Source organism: Sturnira hondurensis, unplaced genomic scaffold, assembly GCF_014824575.4.
Source record: "Sturnira hondurensis isolate 20B ecotype Veracruz unplaced genomic scaffold, ASM1482457v3 Scaffold0003213, whole genome shotgun sequence".
Lineage (NCBI taxonomy): Eukaryota > Metazoa > Chordata > Mammalia > Chiroptera > Phyllostomidae > Sturnira > Sturnira hondurensis.
Window position 1 is genome coordinate 535,210 of NW_028075844.1, and position 15,660 is coordinate 550,869.

The 15,660-nt window shown below is 53.6% G+C and overlaps 2 protein-coding genes and 2 long non-coding RNA genes across 9 annotated transcripts in view; 2 read left to right on the forward strand and 2 right to left on the reverse strand.

The window, feature by feature from the left end:
- RFX1 (regulatory factor X1) overlaps window positions 1-3,329 on the forward strand; it is a 34,843-nt gene extending 31,514 nt beyond the window's left edge. For 3 of the 5 annotated variants that reach the window (XM_037041823.1, XM_037041821.1, XM_037041822.1), the window contains 5 exons: window positions 839-988; window positions 1,082-1,290; window positions 1,589-1,742; window positions 1,818-1,863; window positions 1,990-3,325. In XM_037041823.1, the coding sequence (XP_036897718.1) occupies window positions 839-988; window positions 1,082-1,290; window positions 1,589-1,742; window positions 1,818-1,863; window positions 1,990-2,159 (729 nt within the window). In that variant the 3' untranslated portion in view covers window positions 2,160-3,325. Of the gene's footprint in view, window positions 1-838; window positions 989-1,081; window positions 1,291-1,588; window positions 1,743-1,817; window positions 1,864-1,989 lie in introns of all 5 variants that reach the window. The other 2 variants (XM_037041825.1, XM_037041824.1) reach the window with 1 other exon arrangement.
- Window positions 3,330-3,420: 91 nt separating this feature from the next.
- Window positions 3,421-11,537, reverse strand: DCAF15 (DDB1 and CUL4 associated factor 15). Its single transcript, XM_037041826.1, has 13 exons — window positions 11,381-11,537; window positions 9,583-9,680; window positions 9,363-9,498; window positions 8,559-8,665; window positions 8,338-8,477; window positions 8,080-8,250; window positions 5,357-5,788; window positions 5,159-5,250; window positions 4,934-5,062; window positions 4,759-4,844; window positions 4,462-4,566; window positions 4,273-4,388; window positions 3,421-3,934 (listed from the first exon to the last, which is right to left on the reverse strand). Exons 1-13 carry the CDS (start codon window positions 11,516-11,518, stop codon window positions 3,879-3,881), a joined length of 1,806 nt encoding a protein of 601 aa, XP_036897721.1. The 5' UTR covers window positions 11,519-11,537; the 3' UTR covers window positions 3,421-3,878.
- Window positions 6,786-8,073, reverse strand: LOC118984093 (uncharacterized). Its single transcript, XR_005065862.1, has 2 exons — window positions 7,617-8,073; window positions 6,786-7,400 (listed from the first exon to the last, which is right to left on the reverse strand). It is a non-coding gene; the product is annotated as an uncharacterized LOC118984093 (long non-coding RNA).
- A 63-nt stretch (window positions 11,538-11,600) lies between the features above and the next one.
- On the forward strand, window positions 11,601-13,818 carry LOC118984094 (uncharacterized). 2 transcript variants are annotated; one of them, XR_005065863.1, is made up of 3 exons: window positions 11,601-11,834; window positions 12,509-12,592; window positions 13,202-13,818. It is a non-coding gene; the product is annotated as an uncharacterized LOC118984094 (long non-coding RNA). The 2 variants fall into 2 exon arrangements; XR_005065864.1 differs by lacking the exon at window positions 11,601-11,834 and adding an exon at window positions 11,845-11,943.
- Window positions 13,819-15,660: the final 1,842 nt, after the last annotated feature.

Genomic DNA, 15,660 nt, shown 5'->3' on the forward strand with positions numbered 1-15,660 from the left:
AGTTTTTTTTTGTACACAACACAGCATCTTAAAAACCAACTGCAAATTTAAAGTAGTTTTTTTCAGACAACCTTGACAGAAAGGGCTGTAAGTGTTCAGAAATAGATAAAGTCTAAAAAAAGAAAGGAAGGAGTGACACCGATAAGGACACAGAACAATAGCTTTCTTCATCAGTGCTTGGTGCATCCTCCTTAGATGTGAGGTATTAGATGGTATGTGCTTGCTGTTGGGCAAAAAAGAAAAAAAAAAGGTTTCTTAGTCTGTAAAATGCTAGTAAGACAGCTAAGCAGAGCTGATGTCAAAGGAATCAGCCATGGATACGCCGGACACAGGGCAGGGCTATGGGCCTGTGGGGAGAGTAGAAGCTAGATCCAGGGGGGAAGCCCTTCAGAACAGACAAGACTCATGTATACATTCATTTATTAAACATGCACTTACTGAGCACCTGCTGTGTGCCCAGTACGGTTCTTAGTGCATAGTAGCACACCAGTGATCAAGATGGACAAAACCTACCTTCATGGAGCTGATACTCACTGGAATAATTGGAACAAAAATTTATTGAAGCAGTGCCCTGTCTGCGCAGTGCCCGCTAAGATTTTCCGTTGTGTCCTTTCGTAGTAATGGCAATAATGGTGGTCAGGCACACCACTGATGTTTTTTGACCCACACTTTGGGTGGTTGGACACCCAAAGTTTGAAATCCGCCACCCCATTGATCTCCCAACAAAAGCAACGAGGCATACACCCCTTTCTTCTTAGGGGAAAGGAAAGGACTCAGAAAGGTTGCAGTGGGTTGTGGGTTTTGCAGAAGCCACATACCCCTGCCCCATCGCCCCCAGGTGGCAGCTGCTGGCGCTTTTGCGCAGACTCTGCGGCGCTACACGTCCCTTAACCACCTGGCGCAGGCAGCGCGTGCTGTGCTGCAAAACACGGCTCAGATCAATCAGATGTTGAGCGACCTCAACCGGGTGGACTTTGCCAATGTGCAGGTGAGCACAGGGTGGGGCGGGTGAGCAAGACCAGCGGGGCAGCAGGCCCCGGATGGCGGCTGAGTTGGGGGACGCTCTCCCACTGTGCCCCAGGAGCAGGCCTCGTGGGTGTGCCGCTGCGAGGACCGTGTAGTGCAGCGGTTGGAGCAGGACTTCAAGGTGACACTGCAGCAGCAGAACTCACTAGAGCAGTGGGCGGCCTGGCTGGACGGCGTCGTGAGTCAGGTGCTCAAGCCCTACCAGGGCAGCACTGGCTTCCCCAAGGCCGCTAAGCTCTTCCTCCTCAAGTGGTCCTTCTACAGGTGTGCTTGGGATCCTTCTACAGAATGGGTGGGATCCGGGAGGGGTGGGGCCTCCAAAGGATCCTTGGAGAGGGTAGGACCAGAAAAGGATTCACCTTCCGGGGAGCCTAGGTGACCTTTCCTGAAAGCAGACATGGGGGCGGGGTGGACGCCTGAGGGCCCTCTCACTGCTACACACAGAAGCCTCTGCTGGCTGGGCTGATATGGGGCGACTGGGCTTGCTCCAGCCTGTGGCGGAAATGGGGGTATGAGGAGTGAATCACTGGGCCTTATGCTCTCTCTTCATTGCTGCCCCCAGCTCCATGGTGATTAGGGACCTGACCCTGCGCAGCGCGGCCAGCTTTGGCTCCTTCCACCTCATCCGGCTGCTCTATGATGAATACATGTACTACCTGATTGAGCACCGCGTGGCCCAGGCCAAGGGGGAAACCCCCATCGCAGTCATGGGCGAGGTGAGGAGCGCTGAGGGTGTGGGCGGGGCGCCCCTTAGCAGGACCCTCACCCTTTTTCCTTTCCCTCCCTTCCAGTTCGCCAACCTGGCCACCTCCCTGAACCCCATAGACGCAGACAAAGGTAGGTGAGGCTTGTCCTTGTTCAGGGCCCAAGTCCGGGATGGGATGGGGTGAAGGAGATGCCGCAGGTAGGAGGGCAGTTGGGAACACTGAGCTGTGCTGAGCAGTTCTGGTCTTTGCCTCCCAGACGAGGAGGAGGAAGAGGAGGAGGAGAGCGAAGATGAGCTGTCACAGGACATCTCTCTGGCGGCTGGCAGCGAGTCGCCTGCGCTGGGACCTGAGGCTCTGGAGCCACCTGCGAAGCTTGCTCGGACAGACGCCCGCGGCCTCTTCGTACAGGCACTACCCTCCAGCTAAGCCCGGGGTCTCCACCACCCCGCCCAGCCCAGCCCGCCCCCCCTTCACCCCTCCATGCCAGGGTCCCTCACAGCTTCTGTGGCTTCGCTGTCCCCACTCCAGCCTCGGTCAGGGCGGGGAGGGGGCCTCCGAGACAGGGAAGGCAAGGGGGTCTCCGCCCCGACGGGGCTGGCACAATCACAGGGCCGGGTGAAGCCACAGCTGCAAACTGACACAAAAGACGTGCCTTACGGAACCCGCCGCTGTGCCCAGGTGCCCTTTGGGGCAGCAGCTCGGCCCTTTGACCCCGAATGCAGCAGCCTCTCCCTCCCCACCCTTAGGGGGCAGGCAGGCAGGCCCCCTCCCCTGTTAACTTATTCAGCTCGCTGGCTTTGCACAGCCTGTCCTGGGCCCATTCCTGAGCCCCAGGTGGGCACAGGTGGGCATTATAGGGACCCCTCCACACTGTCAGCAGCAGCCCCGGGACCCCTCCCCCAGCAACCCCACTGCTCCCTCCTTGGTATAAGTGCAATTAAAGCCGTGGGTGTCGCATCTACAGAACTGGGTCCTCCCTTGCCCCACAGCCCCAGAGGGGGGCACTGTCCGGCCTGGCTCTGAGGAGGGCGGTAGGGGGCACCGCCTCCAGCTTCCAAAGAGCAGTGGGCTAGGTCTGGTGCCAGAGCCTGGAGGGGCCTGCTGCGGGCAGCAGGGCCCAGGATTGGCCTGCCTGTCAAGGCCTGGGCTCCACTCGCTCAGATTCAACAGCTCCCCCCCACACACAACCTGCCGCCGGTTTGTAATGGAACCTCTGTGCTTCTCAATGCCGTGCGCCCGCCCCTGCCCACCCCATGACTATTGTGCGATTTGTGAGTGCCGCCCAAGCGGAGTCGGTAACTTGGGTTTTTTTCCAACCATCATGGCCTTATCTGTTCCAGTTTTCTCAGTGTTTTCAAGCTGTGAGATAGATGTTTATGGCAAAAATCAAAAAAAAGAAAAAAAGCCTGACCTATTGTACAAAAATCACTATTTTGTGTGCTCCGCAGTGCTGCAAGCTTTGGGGTGGCAACCCACTCCCCACCATGCCCTTGGGCTCCCCTCCCAGCAGTGAAAGTGTGGTAGTCTAGTGTGCCAAGCCGTTTTTCTACCTTTTTGTAGTCTTTCTTAAAACAATAAATTCCGCTGTGATACTTGGCTACTGCTGACTCAAGGGCCTTGGCGGGGTGGGGTTTGGGTGCTAGAGGCTCTAGTTGCCCCCATTGCTGTTAAGGGAACTCAGCGAGGCTCAGAAATAAAACATTTATTACATGAAGAGGAATAATGGGGGAGGGAATGGCCACGATGTTTGCCACCTCAGTTGGGGAGGCCTGGGACAGGTGGGGTGGGAATCAGGGTCTAGTCACCCGATGTGGACAGGTGAATAGACCCCTCCCAGGGGGGCAATGTCCACACCTGTAGCCTGGGAAGGGGGAAAATACACAAGGAGCGATGCCCATGCCCAGTTCAGGATGAAGGTGGGCACTTGACACTGGAGGGACAGGGGACTCCCTCCCTCTGCCCCTTCCCAACTTAAATAGGCATAAATAAGAAGCATCCAGACTCTGAAGCCACCAGGGCTGCCCTGCCCAGCCCTCTTCCACAGCCTAACACTAGTGGCAGTTGTTGGGCGGCCGGCCAGCCAAGAGGCAGCCAGCCCCCAGGCCACGGAGGTAGTTGGAGTCAGTGTCCAAAACAGCCAGACCCTCAGAGCACAATCCACGTGTATCGCTCGCTGTCTGCCAGAACCTTCAGTGAGCACCCTGCAGGGAGGGGTTGGGACAGACCCCAGAATCCTGATTGCAGACCCAGTTGTGGGAGAGGCCTGCCTCTTTTCCAGACCTAATTTGGGCCTAGATCTGGAAGGCAGGGACCCTGCTGTGTTCTCTCTGCCTCCCACCTATACCCACCCAATAAATGTCCGCTGAATGAATGAGCAGCTGGCTGGGGGTCTCTTGGTGCCACACCTGCTAGGCCCCCCTCCCCTCACCCCAATTCCATGGCATCCATCTCTCAACAATGGAATCTCTGTCTGCTCTGGGCCTGGTCTGACACTGGGAAAATGAGCTCTGTCCTACTGTCATTAGGTCATAGGGCCCACCTTTGTGCAGTGCCTCGTTAGTCATCCTGTTGACATAGCGGCCGCTGCTCTCTGGCACCAGCCACTTCATGACCATGTCCACACAGCTCTTGCGGTACGAGCTCCAGACACTGCCACTGAGGGCAAGAGGGTGAGGGCACTCATCGCTCTGGCCACCCACCCTGGGCCCTGGCCCCAGCCCAGCCTTACCTGGTCTGCCCTTTGACCTCAGTGAGGTCACCCACATTGACTGTCACGAAGATGCCTGTATTGAGGTCCCATGCCACCTTGAGGCTGGTGTGATAGGTCTTTGGTCTGCAGGGGGTTGGGGAACAGAGCTGGAACCCAGGCTGCCCCATGGGGCTTTTTTTGTCTTTGGAACAGTAATGGAGCACCTGATCCAAGTGGGGGGGGGCAGGAGGAACCTTCTCATACCCCCCATGCCCCCACACTTAAGGTCTGAGTGTGGCACCCTGCTGGGCAAGGGCAGGGTTCCCCTCCACTCACCGGAGCTGGCCTTCCTCAGTTGGGGATGGGAAGGCCAGAAGCAGCAGGCCAATGTTGATCAGGACCTGGTTGGTTTCTGGGCAGACCTGGGGTGAGAGGTGAGTGGTGACAGCCACTGAGGTGACCCCCAGAGCAGAGAAGCCCAGGACCCGCTTTGTCCCACCCCTGGGCCCACCTCCAGGATGACGATGTCATAGTCACTGAAGGAACAGAACTGGTGGCCCCAGGTGGCATCATGGCGGATGACTTCATTGATGACATACTCAAAGTCCAGTGTGAGCTGCTCCACTGTCAGGTACTGACCCTGTGGGCAGTGAGTATAGGGACAGAGGTAGCCCCATGCCAGCTACCACCCCAGCAGGTCTGCTGGGGTTGCCCCTTGTCCGCCACCTTCACCTACCTGAACAGCAGCTCGCTCCCGCATGGGCCTCAGACTTCGGCCACGGAGATCAGTCACCACAAAGGGCAGGGAGATCTTGTCATCCTCAAACTCTGAGGGGGCAGGAAGTAGGGATAAGGGCAGTGGGAGGCCTGAGGCCCACTCCAGGCTAGCCTCCCATGCCTGGGGCCCTGCCTGCTTGGCAGGCTCCCTGCTCACCATCCTCTGGCTCTGTCCCTTCGCCGGACCCTAGCACGTAATACAGCTTGGTGTAGTTGACATAGCCAGGTTCAGGCACTGGCTCCTCTGCTGCAGGGGGGCTGTCCCGGGGTGCCACCTCTCCGCCTGGGGCTAGAGGCTCAGAGGATGGGCGGCAGCAGCTGCCTGAGGGCCCCATGCAAGAGGGTGGCCGGGCTTCCTCTGAGGTCCCACCCTTGGCCTCTTTGGCCCTGCGGAAGATGTCGGCTACAAACTCCTTGGCTTTGGCAATGGCAGGTGAGGGCTCAGGGACCCCAGAAGGATGGGCTGGGGCCACCTCAGGGCAGAGGCTGGGGAGTGCTGGGGGCACCTCTGGGCTCTGAGACCCAGAGGGACTGGGCGGGGCTGGGGGATTGGTGTGGTCATACAGGATTTGGCAGAAGCTGCTATCGCCTGCAATATAAAAAGAGATATAGGTGTGGGGAGGGGGGGAGTTGTATCAATGAAAGAACTTAAGTCCAGCACTTTCTCCCACCCTGGAGGGGTTCTAAGAAATCCTATGCTAAATGATCAGTACAAAACACCCAAAAGAGCAAAAGGCCTTTTTATATGCGCACACACGGACACATTCATTCTAACCTTATTCCTGAGCATCGACTGTATGCAACAGACACAGGACACAGGAGTGAACAAAACAGATAAAAAGTCCCTGCCTTTGGGGAACTGACAGTCGATGGTGATAGTAGATAAAAACCACATAAAAAAAGCCAAGTTTGAGAGTTTACTACACACCATCCTTCTCAGTGGGAGCCAGCCCAGTGCAGGCAAAGCCTGGGAATCCTTGGCCTGTTTGTCTCTGCCTCACTAGGGCCATTCTTCTAGGGAATGTGGGCTTGGCACGGAGAGCCCCACCACACTAAATGAACCAAGCAGCACCACAGACGGGTCCTGCGCCCAACCTGCCCCACCTCCTTTGGGCCCCCACAAGCAATGGTGAGGCAGGGGGTGTTCCTCTCAGTTCACAGAAACTTGTCCAAGGACATACCACAAGACAAGTAGTCTACCAAAGCCCTCCTAACCACCAGAGCGGTGGCACTTCTGGGGATGAGAGGGGATGAAAATGAAAATGGCCAGGTCAAAACTCTCCTCCTGTAATATACTCTCCCTCCAGTGAGATGAGCATTAGATATCAGTGATAATGCCCCTTCTCTGGGCTGGGTGCACAAGGCTGAGTCCTGTCTGATGTGGTCTTTCCTAACAGGACCCATGCTGTGAGGGCAGGGAGCATGGGCCCCATCCAGGCCAGGTTCATTAGGGGATCACAGCTCAGGGAGGGGCAGGGCCTTGCCCACATGGGCTCAGGGGGCCAGGGTAGGGGTGGGAAGGCCCCTAATGGGTCCCTGGTGCTGGCTGGTTTGTAGGCTCTGTTTTATTTTTTCAAACTCTAAGACAAAGTTTATTTAGAAAGTTACAGAGGTATTTGAAGCGAGCCAACTGGGCTGTGTAGGCTCAAGAAACAAGTTTCAGAAGCAAAAGAAGGGCCCTTGGAACTTAGGGAGAAGGCAAATAACACACCTGGGGGGAAGAGGGGGAAGGGAAAGATGCAAGGGAGAATACACCGGTGGGCTGTTTTGGACATTTAGTCCTCTCTTCACGCCCACAGCCTTCCCACCCCAGGGACAACCCTTTTACTGCAGTTAGTGGACTTCTTTTTGACTGCATTGTTGCAAAATTGAAACATTTTATTTTATGCAGAACAACTTTAAGGCATCCTCCCTAGACATGATGCTGGAGCCCCCACTGGGTCTGGTGATCTGAGGGCAGTATCTGCCCTAGTCTGCCTCCCGCATCCCCAGGGCTCCCCCAGGAATGAACGCCAGCTGGCCCCCAGCTCCCACCACCACAGCCTTGGACATGCCCAGGTGCAGGGCTGCTGGGCCTAAGTCACACTGTTGCCATGTTGCCCTGAGAGTGAGTGGGGGGAAGCCCCCAGGGATCCACAGCACAATCAACCAGTGGCATTATCCAGCTTCCTAACATTTGCCGCTCTGGCCAGGGACATCACCTTCTGATTTTCACTGGCAGTTCTCTGATTACCCAGATGTAAGAGGGCCAACTGTCCATTCACCACTCCCTAAAATTTTGAACTAATGTTTCTCCTTTTGAGGATAAGGCAGTACTATGTGGTCCAGCATGACTGCCACTGGCCACACGTGGTTTTAAACTAAACGTAACTAAAGTAGTCAAACACTCAGTTCCTTGANCTGGCCAGGGACATCACCTTCTGATTTTCACTGGCAGTTCTCTGATTACCCAGATGTAAGAGGGCCAACTGTCCATTCACCACTCCCTAAAATTTTGAACTAATGTTTCTCCTTTTGAGGATAAGGCAGTACTATGTGGTCCAGCATGACTGCCACTGGCCACACGTGGTTTTAAACTAAACGTAACTAAAGTAGTCAAATATCAGTTCCTTGATTACACGAGCCACTTTCATGTCTCTTCTGGTGGCAGCTCTAGTGGACACAGACATGGAATATCCTGGGCCCCCGGAGAGTTCTAGCGGACATTGCTGGGGCGAGGTGTGGCTGGGTTTGGATCTCAGCACTCGCAGTTGGTGGCTGTGTGATCTTGGATGAGGCACCTCTCCAAGTCTGTCTCTTCTTATCACATGGGATAATGACAAAACTGACCATGTAGGATTTACAGCAAATGCTGAGACTATCATCAGACCTGGGGCATACCTGCTGAGTGGACCGAGACAGCGCAAGCCACCAAGGAGTAGCTGGTGTTGAGCAGTACCACCTGGTCCTTCTTGAGCTGGAAGGCGGGCTGGAAAGTGGGGAAGGGATACACCACCTGGTACTTGGTGTGCAGCATGAAGCCATGTCGCAGGCACTGTGCACTAGGGTCACCTATAGCAACACATGCCCGAAGGCTCAGTCACCACCCTGGAATAGGGAGGCAGGCAGCCCGAGCTGCAAAGCCCCCCAGCCCCTCACCTGGATGGGCCCGGCTGGCTTCCTGGCAGGCGGCACAGCGGCCTGGGGGTGGTACAGCCACAGTGCTGATGTAGATGTCGCGGTGGTTCTCATCACTCATCATCATCATGTTCATAAGCATCCCATTGGCTGAGCGGGTGCTGGGGGCCAGTACAGCTTCAGCTGCCTGGCCTATGTGCCCTCCCCTACCTACCCTCAGCCTCCTCATCCCAGAGTCTCACTTGAAACCAAAGACGATGACCTTGGATGCATCACTGGGCCACTCACAGACGGTCAGGTACAGATCACTGTAGATCTCCTCATCCTGGAAGAGCCGCACCTGTCGGACCTGAGCAGCACAGTCTGGGTCAGTGCTAGTCAGAGTGGGCCAGGGCCTGCAGGAGCCCACCAGAGGCTGCACGGTGCTGGGCTGGAACTGAGGCCAGGACTGAGCTGGCAGAAACACCCCCCTGGTGGTGTCTCAGGCCAGAAAGCCCGAAGAAGCCTCCAGCCCATGCCCTTCTACCTTCTTGAGGACAGGTTCAGGAGGCAGCCCTCACAAACAGGGGAAACAGGAAGGCTGGGCCTCGGACAGGACGAAGCCCACAGGAGCCCTGCCCCAGCAGAATGGGACTCAGCCAGACACATTGCTTCCAAGCCCCACCCACCTGAAACCCATTTACCTTGCTGAGCTCATATGAAAACTGGGGTAATAGCACCCACCTCCTGGTGTAAGGGTGGGGGTTCAAGGAGTCAAGGTCAGGGCCAAAGCCAGTGTAGCAACCCACTTGGTCATAAAAAGCTAACAGGTCTCACCTGGTCCAAGACTATGAGGTTCAATGGGCTGTATGTGCTTAGTTGAACCATATAAAATTGCCACTATTTACCCATTTTCAACTCTAAAAATGATCATTTCAAGTAGTTTAACCTAACATGGAACCCTGACTGTTTCCCAATGAGCACTCTATCTCCCCAAGGAACCTAAGGCTCAGAGGTGTGGCATGACCTGGTGGGGTCACACTGTTGAGTACCGAGCCTGGCCCTACCAGCTTGAGCTTGCTGTGGACGTTGAACTCCCACCAGTACAGGTGGTAGATGTAGAAGGAGAAGTCGTCGTCCCCACTGCTGCTGGTGTAGGAGAGAACGTACCGGCCACACTTGGAAAAGCCCAGGAAGATATGTCTGGCGAGGCAGAGGGCAGATGGGCCAGGTCAGGGTCAGCCCACCACCCCACCCAGCTGCCCCCCTGCCCGGCCTTAGCCTCACCCTGCATAGAGGAAGTCCTCATCCACGATGCTCTTAAGGGAGACACAGACTCTGGGTGGCAGCTTCCGGAAGAGGCGAGGGGAGAGCTGCCCACTGATCTAGGAAGGGGCGGTCAGGATTCTTGAGGCACCACTGAGCAGAGGCTACCTGCAGCCCCCAAGTCCCCTCACCCAAGGTAGAGCAGTGCTGCACACAGGCCTACTCCCTGCTGACCATAAAATTCAAGGGTGGTCCAAGCTCTAGAAGGTAGGATTAGCTAGGGGAGATGGATGGGCTGGACTTCCCTTGACCCTCCCTCTTCACCAGGGACCCAGGCTACCCTCCCAGCCCCACACTTCTTCAGCCTCAGGGTCCCTCTTACCCAAGGTCCCAAACTCTAAGGACCAGCACTTTCCCCTTTGGAAGGGTTCCTAGTCACCCCTGGCCATACTGACCCAGCCTCCCGATTGCCTTCCTGAAGGCTGCCTCACAGCACACTAGACACACTGAGCTGTGGGTGTCCTCGAATGCTAAGGTGGCTAGGATGGGGGCTTGACCAACTGCACTCACCTGTCCTTGACCCCACTAGCCAAGACACGAGGTGCTCAGGCCCCTTGGGACAGCCCTGGCCTCAGTTGGGGACCAGCAGAGGCAGACATAAGGCTGGGGCTGACCAGTGGCCTTCAAATTCCTTGCTGACTCCCCCTTCTCAACTAACTTAGCCCTCTTCGAACTGACACTTTCATCCCAAAAACTTCTCCAAGGAAGGATTTGGGGAGACAGGCAGACACAAGCTGGGTGGTAGGTGATAGGGACACCCAGGCTGCCACCCAGTCTGATGGGGGGGATACACAGTCCTGCCCTGAAGAAAATCCAGCCTAGTGGAAAAGGGATAGCCCTGTCTCAGGGAGCTCCCCGGTCAATGCGGGAGACAGCTCAGCCCTCAGGGAGATCCTAGTCTGATGGAACAGCCCTGTCAGTAAGGCCCAGCTTGACAAGGGAGGCTCGATACCCAGTTACCCATCCAGAGAGCTTCCAAGCTAAGGGTGGAGCCACAGTCCAGCGAAAGGAGCTCCCAGACTGAGGGCGGAGACTGTTCCTGCCCAGGGAGCTCCAGTCAAAAGTAGACATCGCCCTGTCCTCACAAAGCTCAGCCCCTGCCTAACAGAGTAGGTGCACTCCCTATCCACAGTGCTGACCCGACCACAGATTCACAGCTCTCTGCCCTCTCAGCGCTCCCACACTGACGGGGGAGAGGTCCTGGCACAGTCTGATAGGGGAGGAAAAACCCTCCTCAGGTGGCTCCCAGTCTGAAGGGGAAGACCAGGCCCTCTCCAGGGAGCACCCTCCCATTCAGTAAGGGGGCCGCAGCAGGTACAGGAACTCCTAGTTACCGGGCAGTGAGAGCAGGACAGGGAGAACACCAAGCGGAGAAAGCGCCAAGCCGGTAGAAGGGGCTCTGCCAAGGGGGCGAGAAGGCTCCATAACGGAGGGGCCACGGGAGCAGGGTTTTAAAGAGTCTGACCCTGAATCGCCCCCTTCCCTTTTACTCCTCCAGCTGCATGTAAGGTCCCCTCCATTCCAGCCCCGTCGCCGGTGCCCCGCCTCCAACCCCTTCATCCAAGCCCCCCGCGAGAGCCCCCTACATCCAAGCCCTCTCCGCGGGGCACCGCCCAACTCCCTCCCTCCGACCCCCTCCCCTGGGGCTCCGCCCACAACCCCTCACCCCGCGAACTCCCTCCCTCCCTCCGCCTCCCTCCGCTTCCCTCGTCCCTCTTCCGCACCCTCCGGCGCGATCCTTCAGGACTCTGGGCCTCACCTTCACCCGCTCCAGCTGCTTGAGGACGTGCTCCCGCCGACGCCCCGCGGCCCGCTTCCCCCCGGCGCCCCCGGGGCCGCCACCGCCGCTCCCAGCCCCGCTGTTCCGCTCCGATTTCGAGCTGGGCGCCATTTTCATCCCCTCCCTCCACTTCCGGAGCAACCGGCCTCTTCGCTCCTCCCCCGCCGCCTCCTCATTGGCCCTTTCACGGGATTGCGGCCCGCTGGTTGGATGTGAGTCCGAATTTGGAGCCTGGTCCCTCTATACCTGTCCGTCACAGCTACCTCGGCCCTTGATTGGTAGAAACAGTACGGCCTCCGCGGTTGTCGACGTATTCCCGCCTTCCCTCAAGTAAGACACCGGAGGCCCCGTTTGCGCCTCGAACCAAGATGACTTTGACCCGATAGGCGCAAGCCCCTGTCCGTCTTGACGATGTCACGCCCCTCTGTGGCTGGTGGGTTTCTATAGAGACCACGCGGTTTAGGCCGGTGGGCGGGGCGAACAGAGCCTGTGGTCCAGAAGGGCCTGAATCCCCAGCCTAGAGACGTCAGCGCGGAGGTCTGGTGAGCACGCAAGGGCCACCGGGTGGACGGAGGAAAAGAATATGAAAAAAAGGGAGGAGGTTCTATTAAAACATCTTTTAGATGAGGGCCGGCCTAGTGGGAGGATGATGATGATGGTGACGATAGCATCAATCGCTTACATAGCGGTTTATATGTGCCAGACACTGTTTTGAGTTTACAACAGTTCTCTGTAGTAGCTGTTATGCCCATTTTACACATGATAGTAATCATAGTAATTATTGCATGTCTGCTTTGAGCATCACCTGCGTGTGTGCTAGCTCATTTAATCTTTGCAAAAGTTTTGGAGCTTGGCCCTTTTATATCTTCATTTTACACACGATGAAACCAAAGCTTACAGTGTAGTGCCCCTGGCTACCTGGCACATGTATACATACCTCAGATGCGAGCATTGTGACTATAATCTAATCCTTATTCTTTTAGCCTAGCCTCTATTTCATTTACTTAACAAATAATTTATTGAGCACCTACAATGTTCTAAATGCTGTGGATACAGCAGTGAACAAGACAGATGATAAAGAAATAAATTTCTCTCATTCCATGTTAGAAGGAAGAAGGCTACTTAGGGCGCAGAGGGGCCCTGAGAAGGTGAGGAGGAGGAATATTCAAACAAAGACAGGTGAAGGTGAAGGTGAGTGAAGGTGTCATAATAGACCAGAGATACAACAAGGCCAGCTGTGCCAGACTAGGAATGAGCACGGAAAACGGACAAGGACCAGGAAGCAAGTAATTAAGTGTATGGGGCTTGTAGGTAAACAAGGCATTTGGATTTTACACTTAAATATAAAGGGAAGCCTCTGGAAGGTTTTTAGCAGAAGATTATGGAATGTGACATGAAATTTAAGGGAATATTGTGATTCAAAGAATTAAGTAAATACCCATGAATTCATACAGTATAAATGATTGAATAAATGAATGGGGGGGGGACCATTCTTTCTTAAAGAAGATGTCCAATTAATAAAGACACTTGGGCAGGCCACTGTTGTGTTCCAGCTGTCTGCCTGGGGTTGGGGTGGAGTGGAGGGAGGGAGGGCTAACAAGGCAGAAGGACACATTGGGAGTCAGGGAAACGTTCACCATCATAACTATGGTGATGGCTTTGCTGGTACATACATGTGGGATTTTGGAATGATGCGTTTTGACTAATTTAAATATCAGATATTTTACTATTTAACAAATATTGAATATTTTCATTTTATTATATGTTATATAACCTCAATCCTTTTTTTTTATTCAACAGACACACAAGGATACATGGTAGCAAGCCCCACTGCACACTCAGCCCCGGCCACCCAGTTCTTCCCCCAGAAACAGCCAATATCTTTTTTAATTTATAAAAATGATCAAAATTGTTAGCCCCACTCTAATTTTTTTTTCTCACAAGATTAGCTCTACTCACATCTACTCCTGTTGTGGTTTGAATGGTGACCCACAAAGAGATGCTGCTGTCCTAATCCCCAAAACATGTAGATTCAACCTTATTAGGTGGGGGGAGATGTAATTAAGTTAAAGATCTTGAGATGACATTATCCTGGATTAACCACTGGGGCCCTAAATCCAATGAGCAGTGTCCTTAGAAGAGGAAAAACAAAGACACACACACACACACACACACACACACACACACACACACACAGGAAAAGTCCATGTGAAAACTGAGGCAGAGTTTGAAGTAACACAGAGACAAACCCAGGAATGTCCCTCCTTGCCAGCAGCCCCTGGAAACTGGAAGAGGAGCAAGGAAGGCGCCTCCAGAAAGAACGAACTCTGCTAACGCTCTGACCTTGTACTTCTAGCCTTCACAAATCCAAAAAGATTATTTGAGCTTCTGAAATAAATGCATTTCTGCTATTTTAAGCCATCTAGTTTGTGGTCATTTGTTACAACAGCCCCTGGAAACTAATGCAGTATATGTAGACTGAGTTTCTTGTGTAGATCTAATTCTCTGTTATTTTAATAGGACACATTTTAAAAAATCTATTCCCTCTTATGAGATCAATGAACACACGTTCATTGATCATAAAGTGAAGTTGTGAGCTGTGTGGGGTGCAGGAAAGGGAGAATTTTCACTCTGCTAAATGAGGTTGCTGGCAACATCCTTGTACATACCTGTTGGAGGCTGTGTAAAAGTTTTTCCAGAAAACTAGATTGCTGGTTCTTGGGTGTCACAGAGGGAGTGATACTCCAAATATTCCACTCGTTCTTCCCAAACCCCATCCCGTCACTTCTCCATCCCTTGTGGTCAGGCAGGACCATGTGTCTACTCCTGGCCAATGAAATGGCAGAAGGTTTATGTGGGGCTTCTAGTTGGAAACACTGAGAACCTGACTTGGGAGTCTCCTCTACTGTAGCAGCAGTTGTGGAGGCTGCTGCAGCCTCTGTCAAACTGGGTGGTTACGCGGCTCAGAAACCCTGCTGCCTACTTGGGATCGTATCATGTGGATGACCAACTCTAGTATTAGTCACTGACCTTTGGGGTCATATGTTGCGCAGAATGAACTTGCCTGCCTAACACACATACGAAACAGATCCAGTAAGATATATACAGATGGTCGCTGACGTATTGGTAGTTCAACCTATGATTTTTCAACTTCATGATGGTACGAAAGTGATACACATTTAGTAGAAATTGCATTCAGATTTGAATTGTAATCTTTTTCTGGGCTGGTAATGTGTGGCACAACACTCTTGCGATGCCGAGCAGTGCCAGCGAGAGGATTGTGCCCAACTGCAGGCCAATGTAAGCATTCTGAGCACATTTAAGGCAGGCTAGGTAGAGCTATGGTGTTTTGCAGGTTAGGTGTATCAGATGCATTTTGACTTATAATATTTTCAACTTATGATGAGTTTAGTGCAATGTACTCTGTCCCACAATCTCTTGTCTGCAAGCTGGAAACCCAGAGAAACTGGTGGTGCAATTCCAGTTTGAGCCTGAAGGCCTAGGGATCAGGGGAGCCAATAGCATAAATCCCAGTCTGAGGGCTGGAGAAAACCAGTGTCCCAGCTCAGCAGAAACAAAGGAATGAATTGCTCCTTCCTCCACCTTTTGTTCTTTTCAGGCCCTCAATGGATTGGATGATTTCCTCCACATTGAGGAGGACAGTTTACTGAATCTGTCGATTCAAATGTTAATCCTGAAACAATCAGACACACCCAAAAATCATGCTTAATCTGGTTCCTCTGTGATCTAGTATAATTTTGCAACATAATTTTATATTTGACTTATACAATTAAACATCCAAGTACATGGCAGGCACATTTTCAGTTTTACCATACTTTTCAGGCTTTTTATCTCTTTCTGACCCTCCATCTCCATGGCCAAGGTCTGTTTTCCCCCGCCCACTCCTTGAACATCAGCACTCCCCAAGGGTCTGTCTTTGTTTCCCTTTTCTTTTTCTGTAAATATTTATTTATTTATTTTTAGAGGGGAAGGGAAGGAGAGGAAGAGAAACATCAATGTATGGTTGCTTCTCGTGCATCCCCTGCTGGGCAATGGCCCCTGCTGGGAACTGGCCGGCAACCCAGGAATGTGCCCTGACTGGGAATCGAACTGCAATTGTCTGGTTCGCAGGCCCACGCTCAATCCACTGAGCTATACCAGCCAGGGCTCCCTTTTCTTTTCATTCTATCCTTTCTCCTTGACAAACATCATCCATTCTGTGGCTCAACTCTTACCTCTGTGGCCATTCCCTGTATCGT

What these genes read in the sequence shown, in the direction of transcription:
- DCAF15 (XM_037041826.1), bottom strand. Translation starts at nt 11,518, where the DNA reads ATGAAAATGGCGCCCAGCTCGAAATCGGAGCGGAACAGCGGGGCTGGG. An exon ending in AGCCAGCCGGGCCCATCCAG is followed by an intron (nt 8,251 to 8,337) that starts GTGAGGGGCTGG and finishes GTGTTGCTATAG; the next exon opens with GTGACCCTAGTGCACAGTGC. An exon ending in GGGAGCGAGCTGCTGTTCAG is followed by an intron (nt 5,063 to 5,158) that starts GTAGGTGAAGGT and finishes CACTGCCCACAG; the next exon opens with GGTCAGTACCTGACAGTGGA.